At 36.8% G+C, this 11,283-nt stretch overlaps 1 protein-coding gene across 1 annotated transcript in view; it reads left to right on the forward strand.

Moving 5' to 3' along the window:
• Positions 1-10,940, forward strand: part of LOC150082989 (meiotic recombination protein DMC1 homolog) — a 242,351-nt gene extending 231,411 nt beyond the window's left edge. Inside the window, exon 13 of the mRNA XM_090378343.1 lies at positions 10,849-10,940. Coding sequence (XP_090234469.1) covers positions 10,849-10,918 — 70 coding nt within the window. The 3' untranslated portion in view covers positions 10,919-10,940. The remainder of the gene's footprint in view (positions 1-10,848) is intronic.
• The last annotated feature ends 343 nt before the right edge of the window (positions 10,941-11,283 follow it).

The following is an 11,283-nucleotide window of genomic DNA, read 5'->3' on the forward strand; positions in this document are numbered from 1 at the left end:
GGGTTCAGTATTGGGTTCTTTATTGTTTTCTGTATTTATAAATGATATTGATGATGGTATATCAAGCTTAATGTCCAAGTTTGCAGACGATACGAAGGTTGGCAGGGTTGTCAGGGACACTACTGACACTATGCTGCTGCAACAGGATCTGGAAAGGTTGAGCAGATGGGCTGAGAGGTGGCAAATGAAGTTTAACATTGACAAATGTAAAGTACTACACATGGGAAACAGCAACCCCAGAGCAACGTATCAACTCTGTGGTACTACACTGACAGTGGTAGAGAATGAAAGGGACCTGGGGGTGGTTGTGCAGGCAGATATGAAGTTCTCTGAGCAGTGCAGACGGGCTGCAAGAATAGCTCATGGTGTATTGTCAATGATATATAGGAATTTTTCTAGCAGGGATAAGGAGGTGATTATTCCCTTGTATAAGGCAATGGTTAGGCCACACCTAGAGTTCTGTATACAGGCCTGGAGGCCTCATTTCAAGAAGGATGTAGAGCTGCTTGAACGAGTTTAGTTTAAGATTAGTGAATGGAACAAGGGGGTGCTCTTACAAAGAAAGGCTTAAGTTTTGCGAATTACAGTGTCTGGAGACTAGGCACCAGCGAGGTGATCTGATAGAGGTGTATAAAGCCTTGAATGGTTTGAGCATGCTCAATGCTGATGGGATTCTTCCTCTTTCTCAGAATAATCACCTCAGAGGGCATAAATTCAAATTGAGGAAACACATATGTAGGATAGATGTGCGGAAATTTGCCTTTAGCCAGCGGGTGGTTGGTAGGTGGAACAGACTTCCATCCCTTGTCGTGGAAGTTGATAGCCTAAATAAGTTTAAGGCTCAGCTGGACAGGTATTTCGAACGAACAGAGGGGTGAACTGGAGGTGGTTATTTTTTATTTATTTATTTTTTTTTTTTTTGGCTGATGCTGCATAAGCTTGCTTTCTTGCATCAAATGCCTCTACTAATGCTAATGCTAATGCTAAAGTGTGCATTTTTTAAGCCTTTTTCAGTTATTTTTCTAAATCCACTCTAATTAGCCTAGTGCTTATGAAACACGATAGATACTTGATTCGTTTGTTTGTTTGTTTTGGAGTGGGAGTTTCTGTTTACAGAGCGAAATTGTTTTCGTGGAGCGGAGTGTGATAAAAACCGTTGGTTACATCACAAACTTCCTAGATACAGCTACATCAAAAGAGTGCCAACGGACATTCTTATGTCTCCGCGCAGCTACGTCGGGACCGCTAAGAAAATAAACAAAAGACAACTGCGAGATATTGTTAGTTGACATAAGAAGCAATAAAGCAAAACAGTAGCAACAACTTTTTATGAAAGGCAAACAGATTGTATTTCCTTTCTTCAACTTGTGTATTGCTCCTATGAACAGAAAATCAAGGAAATTCATCTGTTGGAAATGGGAAAAACTGGTGTAAAACTGATAACACTGCAATGCGCATTTAATAAAAAAAAAAAAAGTTTGATTTATTGTAATTGTTTTTAGTAAACAATGTCGGAGCAGTAGTTTCCTGGGTTTGATCTTCTAACGAAATTTCAAGAAAATATTTCTATTTATAGCTGCATTATAAACTTCAAAAACTGGTGCATCAAAGGAAATAAAAAAAAAAAATCATCCACTATGAATAACGGGTTGTTTCTTGAAATGTGTATTGTTCACAAAACTGCAATATTTCTAACAATATAAAGCTAACAGATTACGACCAATGGCTGCTCAAAAAGTATTGTTAGAAGATATTTGCTTGCTACACTTTGATGTCATCACAAAGGGAGAAATTCTGTTTTAGTACAGAAGCCGAATAAATTCACTATCCACGGTCATAATGCTGTTCTGAGCTGCAATAAACAGATAAACCATGCTGAAAATAGATTTTCTCCCCAACACTTCTCTTATTTTGGTGAGCAATTTCACACAATCAAGTCGGTGACTGCTAAATGTTGATGCGGTTTCTTGTATTCTCTCTCTCTATTTTAGGATCTCTGACCGTGTGAAGTATAAACAGGAAATTTGTTCATCAGAATGCTGCCCATCAATGGCACCAATTATCAACTCTTTTACTGTCCTAATTTTTAACGTGTGCAGATAATCGACTTGGCAAAATTTGAAAGTGCTACTTCAATTAGGAGCAAAAACCATTTCCCCCCCAACATAGCGAATTACTTTAGGTACAATAAAGGACGACTACTGATGATTTTACTGACTGGAAGGAAATGTCCACAATAAAACATCTGTAAAAGGACATTCACTCAAAGTAATTCATTTGTATTCGAGGACAAGCTATACAGCGATGTTTGAAATTTATAAAGCAGTTCACTCGCTACTATTTTCCAGAGGGATTCTTGCAAAATATTGTTCCTGAAAACAATTACAAAAAAGCAAAGTGTTTTTTCATAAAATGCCCACCAGACAAAAATCGGCTTCCTACGATGAAGCTCACTAATAAGTGAGCTCTAATAAGAGCTTTAGTATCTGTTGTGAAACTGAATGAAATAGATTTATTAGAACTTCCATGAAAGAAATAGACTTATTAGAACTTAGAACTTTCGTATTGCAGAGAACCTCAAACAAAAGGTTTGAGGTTCTCTGCAATACGAAAGATTTCATCTAGTTCTTTTACTGTTATCTCCTTCGCGGTAACATTTTCATCTAGCTCATTTAAAAATTAGAATTTCTAAATGCGAGTCTGCATTGACTTTATTAGTGGGAAACAAACAAGTAACATGTTTTCTTCCGATGGTTGATGGAACACACTGAGGTGGGCAGCAGGCAAGCGTTTGTTTATTGCCCATCCAATGCACGGTAAGTTTAGCACGTGATTCAAATCTTTTTCAACTATCACATTAAAAAAAAAGATCGCGTTAACTGGAAATTTGCATCGTATAAAGCGAAAAGTGGTACAGGTCGACCATCACTAATCCAGCCACCAGTAATCCAGTTCCACTGCTAATTCAGGCATAATTTCCGCGAACGTAATTTCAAATTTCCCGGGTCGGGGCACTGACCTGCTGCTAATGTTTTGGTGGCATTGGTTGTTGCATCAGTTGTTGGCGCAAACTCATAAACACTGGCAAGCCATTCCAATTAATTTTTCTGCATTTATTATTATAACCTGCTCACATTTAGCCCCAGCCATGGTTCCAATGCATAAAGGAAGTGCCTCTCGTGGTGTAAAGTGCAAACACCGTACATTGTCCATAACAGATAAAATTGAACTGAAAAAACTTGACAGTGGTGTGTCCTGTGAGAAGTTTAACTCTGCTTAATTGTAAATTCCAGCAATTTATATCAGTTCCTCTTATTTTAATAATTTTCTTTTAGCCTTTCCTTTTTATGTTTTTTTTTTTTTTTTTTTTTACAACACACTTGTACAACTTGCAGAAAAACACAACACAATATGATGGATAATACAGTGTGCTAACAAACTTGTTTTCACAAAATCTCTCTGAGAACTCTCTCAGAAACTCTTTGAGAGTTTATTTTATCGCAGTTAGTTTTATTGCAGCACTCGCCACGCATGCAATAAACTAATCACAAATGACCTTCATATGTATGCCGTAATAGTGTCACACATATGTGGCTGACATGACTTCTCAAGAAATAAAATAATCTACTAGGCCAACGTTGGCCACATATATGCGACATAAAAAAAGTCTCTTTTTTTTGATATTTTAAACGAAAAAATGACAACACTGACATTACAATATTTATTTTAGAATTACTAATAAAATTATTTGCTAAATATGTTTTGGCCCCTGGGGAATTTTTTTCTTAAACTAGCTTGGCAGTCAACGTGTTAAAGGTAGGAGGTGGTTAACTGTTTGGTAAACTGTATGTGCTAAAATAACCACCGGTGATCTGGCAAACTCACTAATTGGCACCCTTCAGATCCCAATGCTGTCAGATTAGTGATGGTCGACCTGTATAATTTTTTCAAATAGCGGTAACTGAAAAAAAAAAAGTGTTAATCGAACTCGCGTTATTCGAGGCTTGGCTGTAATCAGATTGGTGAGGGATGATCTGCCTTTAACAAATCCATGTTGCGATTACATTATGGCTCCACTCCTATCAAGAGTATCTGCATTACTTGTTTAGCTATTGATTCCATTATTTTTCCTGGCACAGCAGTTAAACTGACAGGTCTATATTTACCCAATTCACCCTTTGAGCCATCCTTATGAATTTGCATATCTGCAGGTACTTCTCCTGAATCTAAGGATACTTTCATTATGATGGCTAATGGGTTTAACTACCTCTTTTCGGCTTCTTTTAATATAATTGGATTGATTCCATCAACCCCAGGTGCATTGTTCACCTTTAGCTGCAACAGTTTCTCTTTTATCTTACTTTCCTATAAAATCATTTCAATCAATATTAGACAGACTTCTGCTAACCCAGCCTCCAAAACTTCATGTATGAATATAAATGCAAAATATTTATTCAGTTTATTAGCCATCTGTATACAATCATGAACAGTTATACCTTTCATAACTAGTGGACCAATGTGATTCATTCTCTCCTTTCTGTTGTTATATATAAGTAAAACCTCATTATTTCGATATCGGATAATTTGAAGTAGTATGTAATTCGAGGTTAAGAGTAGTCCCCAGAAAACAGCATAGGATTTTGCATACTTCTTAGTTTGGATAATTCGAAATATGTACACAATAAAATTCAAAGTCATTATCTGGTCCAGTGACCCACAAACATATTGTTTAATTTGAAATCTCCAACCATATTGCGTGTTTACGTGGAAAGTTTCCATGCTCAAATAAAGTTTTCATTCTCCGTTTACCAAGCTATACATTGTTGGTTTATTGGACGCCCATTCAAGGTCATTCCAGATTATTGAAGTCTACATGGGACATAGCCTTGAACTTAAGAAAGCACGTCATGGTAAACTACATCATTAACACTTTTTTAGTTTTATTATGGTTTTTTAGTACAGGATTTACGAGGTTCTACCATATAAATTTTAAATGCAATATGTATTGTGTGTTCAATTATACTTCACTTAAGCATTTTTTTTCTTTCTCTTATAGAAAAATTCTATTTTGGTAAATAGAAGAAAGGGCTATGAAATGGCTATGAAGAAGGAAATGTAATAAGCTAAATATTTCAGAAAAGTTAAATCTGATTTGTGAGGTTGATAAAGGAGTGCAAACCAAAACAGAAATTGCAAAAAAATATGGAATTCCACTTTCAACTCTCTCGACATTTCTTAAAAATTGTGATCCCATAGAAAAACAATTCGAGAAAGGAAACAACGATGAAAAGAACATGGAGGTGCAAAGCACGAAGACATAGAGAGTGAATTACTACAGTGGTTTTTTTCAGTGCAGGGCTAATAATATTCTGCTATCAGAACCTGTGGTGAAAGAAAAATCTGAAAAAATTTCACTTAAGTTAGGAAAAGATTTTAAATGCTCCAATGGGTGGTTGCAACGATTTCAAAAATGGCACAACATTGTAACACTGAGTTTGTTGGTTGAATTTTATTGGCGCATCAGCAACTTAGGCTATAATGCGCCAAAACCTTGTCAAAAAAATAAGTAAAACTTTCAGTGACCTAAACTGGGTTTGTGGTGGATCTTCAGTGGACATTGTGGCTGCAGAAAGATGGCAAGAAAATGCAAAGCCTGTTTTGCAGAGTTATGATCCAAAGAATATTTTTAATATGGAGGAAAGCAGAGTTTCTACAATGTATTGCCAGATAGAACATTGGCAATGAAGAGGAGGAAAGAAGAGTAAGGAAAGGGTAACGGTTCTGCTTTGTTGCAATTCAGATGGAAGCAAAAAGTTGCAGCCTTTAATCATCGAAAAATATGAAAAACCATGATGTTTCAAAGAAGTGAAACGCCTGTCTTGCATTTACAAGGCTGACAAAATTATTCCATGAGTGGATACAATGTCTCGATAGAAAGGTGACTGGTCAAAATCGGGAAATTCTTCTTTTGATGGACCAGTGTTCAGCGCACAACTGCGAAAGATTTGCTCTAAAAATATTAGAGTTCTTTACCTACCAGCAAAGATAACCAGCTACATGCAGCCTCTAGATCAGGGAATTATTTACCATGTTAAAGGGTTATACTGGAAAAAACTGGTGGTGACATACCTCATCATGGAAACATCCAGGAACATTCCCATTACAGAAATTAAGAAATGGAACATGCTGGACACGATGGAGAACATCGTAGTTTCATGGGAAGAAACTCCTTCCTCTGTCATTCAAAACTGATTCAGAAAGGCTGCTTTTGGTGAAGAAAATTTTGATGACAATGACGCACAAGAAGACTTTGTATGGCCTGCGGTGCAAGTTGAAATGGAGTGCACAACCAGTTTTGAAGACTATACAAAGTGTGACGACAGTGTCATCACTACTGCAGACAACTTCTCTCCTGAGAAAAGTAGCACTGATTGTAGAGAAGTGATGTGGTTGAATCGGAAGATGAGGAACAAGAACCATTGGAGGATGCACATGTTACGCATATTTGTGGCAATTTCCACCATGGAGAAGTGCTACTTAAGCGTTTGTGTGAGGACAATAGTCTAGCAAACGCAATGGACAAAATATCAAAAAAGAGTACATGAACTATACGATAAAAAAATGAAACTAACTACGTTGGATTACTTTGTTAATAAAAAATAAGTTTGTTGTGCAAACATTATTTCAATTGTCTTTTTTATGATAAAGTTCATCATTAAATTTTTTTTCTTGCTCATCTCTATAAAGAGTTTATTTTAGCATTCGCCTGCAAAAACTGCAATTTGCCAACTTTTCCCACCAGAATAACACAGTAACTAAATTCAATTTTTTTAAAAGTTCATTTAATTCAAACCCTGGATAATTCGAAGTGATATTTTTTTTGTCCCTTGAATTTCGAAATAACGAGGTTTTACTGTATAGGCAACCCCCGTATAATGCGTTACTTTTACAACACGGTTTTGCTCTGACAGGGTAGAGAATTTCAGTAAACCTCACATAATGGCATTTTTAAGCTTTTGTGTGGGGAAAACCCTGGTATTATGTTGGATGTAATTTTTCAACATTTCTACTCTTTTTGAATTCCCACTGTTGACTCGCTAGTCAAAAAAAAATTATTGAGAAACCCGTGTATTTTATTTTGTTGGGAAATCCCTGTGTTATGTTCTGTGTTTTTGAACTTGTTGAACTTGTGGAACTTGTGGAAAAATTTTAGATTTCAAAGCTTTATTACTATTGGATAGTGTGCCAGGTCATTTAAAGATTTAAGTCATCCAAACGTTGAAGTTATGTTTCTACCACCACAGTTGTACTAGGTTGATACAACTTGTTTTATTCAGCCATTAGATCAAGGTATTATATCCACCTTTAACACTCATTACATCAGAAAATTGTTACAATGGATTTTGGAAAAAAATTGATTCCAAATCTATTGAAGTAATGGAGACATGAAAACATTTCTCAATTGTGGACTGTATCAAAATCATAACTTTATCACTCAAAGAAGTAAAACCTTCAGCGTTAAATGCGTGTGGAAAAATGTATGGCCAGAGTCAGTTCGTTCAGGAAATATGGTCGAACCGGCAGAAAATGGAATCAGTGTGATAGTAGAACTTGCTACGTCGGTAGGATGGGAAGGTTTTGATGATATGACTACTGGAGCCCTCATGGGTAGCACAGTTTATAGAATTGCCGTCCTTCACCACGCTGGATGGAAAAGACTTGAGTTCGAATCCCATCGATGATGGGAGGAATTTTTATGGGTCTTTTTTACAATGCCTGAGTTAGTCAGGCTCAGGTGAGAGTAGCATGGTTTTTCCTCCCGGAAACTTGGGTTTTTCATCCAGCAAAGCAGAAAATCGACCTCAGGACACACGCAATTTATAGATAATACATGCAGAGCAACATAGCCTTAGTTGCCTTAGTTACTAATTTTTTAAAGAGAGCAGAAGATACACAAAATCTAGAATGGTGTATTTTTGTTAGTTCTGTTAACGAAATAGTGTATTTTTGTTAGCTTTTGGAACGTAACCCCCCCTTTTTTGTACCATTTCTTAGTCCCGTATAACCCATTTTCACACAACACAACACAACATTTTATAGGAACTTAATTACCGTGTTATACAAGGGTTACCTGTATAAAGAATTCTCGCTCCTTTTCTTTACATTCTTAGCCAAAGACTTCTCATAATCTGCCTTAGCCTGCCTGACTTCCTGAGTAACTTGATTACATACTACATTTTTACTTATTATATGGCTTTGTATCCCCTGGGCAATATTGCTTCTCTGAGCAGTGCAGACGGGCTGCAAGAGTAGCTCATGGAGTATTGTCAATGATATACAGGAATTTTTCCAGCAGGGATAAGGAGGTGATTATTCCATTGTATAAGGCAATGGTCAGGCCACACCTAGAGTACTGTATACAGGTCTGGAGGCCTCATTTCAAGAAGGATGTAGAGCTGCTGGAACGAGTACAGAGAAGGGCAACAAGATTAGTGAATGGAACAAAGGGGTGCTCTTACGAAGAAAGGCTTAAGTTTTGCAAATTACAGTGTCTGGAGACTAGGCACCAGCGAGGTGATCTGATAGAGGTGTATAAAGCCTTGAATGGTTTAAGCATGCTCAATGCTGATGGGATTCTTCCTCTAGCTCAGAAAAATCACCTGAGAGGGCATAAATTCAAATTGAGGAAAGACAGATGTAGTATAGACGTGCAGAAATTTGCCTTTAGCCAGCGGGTGGTTGGTTGGTGGAACAGACTGCCATCCCTTGTGGTGGAGGTTGATAGCCTAAATAAGTTTAAGGCTCAGCTGGACAGGTATTTTGAACGAACAGAGGGGTGAAGTGGAAGTGGGTTTTTTTTTTTTTTTTTTTGGCTGATGCTGCATAAGCTTGCTTTCTTGCATCAAATGCCTCTACTAATGCTAATGCTAATGCTAATGCTACTAAACTCATTACATCTGTTTTGGCCTAAATCTTGGACATCTCATAGTTGGTATAAAAGACTAATTGGTTGCTATGATTGCTTCTCTGCAGATTTCCCATTTGGCAGTCATATTTTTCAGCAACATCAGTTGGTCATACTGAAAAGAGTTTTAAAAATGTCTGAGCTCGGTATAATCTTAGTTGCCTAGCTCAACACATGAGCCCCTGTTCCCGCATCAGACAACACAAAGACATCCTCCTCAGTAGCAGAGATCCTTGGTCTCACAGGAAGTAGCTCTAATTGGTGACTCTATTGTCAGAGAAATGGGAAATATATTGTGCAAAAAGAACAGGTGGAATAGGACCAGGATATGTCTGCTACAGGCTAAAGTAGATGATGCTGTAGAGCAGCTATCATTTTCAAGGGCACAAAAAAGTGATACTGTTGTACATATTGGCATTAATGATATTAAGTATTAAGCGTACGAGATCTGAGGATTTAACAAGTTACTGTTGTTTGGTTTTTAGGAGCATTAGCAACTAAGGCCATATTGCTCCGGGATATGCGGTGGTCATTCCCTGACCTTTCCGCATCCTCCGTATTTGGTGGTGACGGGCTCGAACCCCGGTCTAATCAAGAAGCGTGTGCTACGCACTGCTGCTCCTTCCCACCTGGCTACGGAGGCGCCGATTTAATAAGTACAGAGCAATGTTGAGGAAATTGAAGTGTCTACAATCCTGTCCAGACACAATTGGAGAGTACATGATGAGAGCCTTGTCAATCAATTCAGCTGCAGAGAGACTGTGAATGGCTCATGAGGTAAAAAAATTTTCTCGGCATGGTCTGTGCTTGTTAATAGAAGAGACTCTTTCTACAGAGATGGGGAAACCTTAAATAGAAGGGGTATCAAATTATTTGCTAATGCCATAGAGGCAATGTTAGGTGGGTCAGAAAACTGCTAGCCTGGGGGATACATAGACTAATAGATAACAGTAGCTGCAGACAGAGGTGCATGTAGAAAGGTGTAATTTGTATTTGTGATACACTTTGCCAAGATTGAAACTCTTACTATGAATTGTGGTGAGGACTACTGAGTGGCTTTTACATTTTTGAAACTTGTACTAAAATGATACACTAACATTTTTTTTTTAATATCTGGTAAAAATAATAATTAAAAAAATCCTAAACTTATATGAAAATAAAGGTCCGGGATGCAAAGTTTACCAAAAGCAAAAGTTGTGGTAAAAGGCCCACTAGCACTCACATCCAAGGATTAACATTTAGAACGAGAACACTAGGATACACCAGAATTTATACTTTTGCTGATATATTTTAATATCAAACAAAATAACCATAAAAAGCAATCGAACCCTGTTAAAGTAAGGGTCTGGGATCAAAAATTTACTGAAAGAGCTGGCTCCCAACTTATTCTATTACTGCCACTACCAGCATTGTCAATGGATTACCCATTTCAGCAGCATATATCATTTCACAATCAATGGCAAGTAACAGTGCTATTGATCACAGTTTGCCATGCCTGAATCACACTGTCAATGTAGATGCTATAAGAAAATTCTGGTCAGCAGCATGATGCATGTCACTGTATCTGAGTACAGTTCTCAAAATAACTTCTGTACTTTTTTTTTTTCCATCTCATTTAAATAAATAATTTATTTAGATCTTGTTAGTAATTATTGACCATATGGTGCAAGAAAGTCAGGCAACAATTGAACCACTAAAAAAAAAAAAAAAAAAAAAAAAAAAAAAGCTAACAATCTTATGAGAATGCTAGTTAAACTATGTACATTTTTTTACTAACATCTAATACTTGATAATATACTAATAACAGAACAAAAATATTGTTGTTATATAAAAGATAATAGACTGTGCCGTTGAAATTTAATTAATGAACTGTTTTATTTCAGCCCTGACTTGCCTGAAAATGAAGCTACATTTGCTATCACTTCAGGGGGTATTGCTGATGCTAAAGAATAAAATCACTACATGCAATAGGTCCATTTTATCCTTGAACAGAAATGCTTTGTTTGAAATAAAAAATATATTTATTTATTTATTTATTTATTTAATATGTTGAAATATTTTTATGTTTTAATAAAACATTCATGAAAAAAATGTAGGTAGTTATAATTCATCAAGAACTGAAAAACGTATGCTACATTCTGATTGTTTGTTGTTGTTATTTGGTTTTTAGGAGCATTAGCAACTAAAGCATATTGCTCCGGGAATATGCGGTGGTCATTCCCTGACCTTTCCGCATCCTCCATATTTGGTGGTGACAGGCTCGAACCCCGGTCTAATCAAGAAGCGTGTGCTACGCACTGCTGCTCCTTCCCACCTGG

The sequence above is a fragment of the Mastigoproctus giganteus genome, chromosome 7 (genome assembly GCF_048544385.1).
Source record: "Mastigoproctus giganteus isolate SK-2022 chromosome 7, ASM4854438v1, whole genome shotgun sequence".
Lineage (NCBI taxonomy): Eukaryota > Metazoa > Arthropoda > Arachnida > Uropygi > Thelyphonidae > Mastigoproctus > Mastigoproctus giganteus.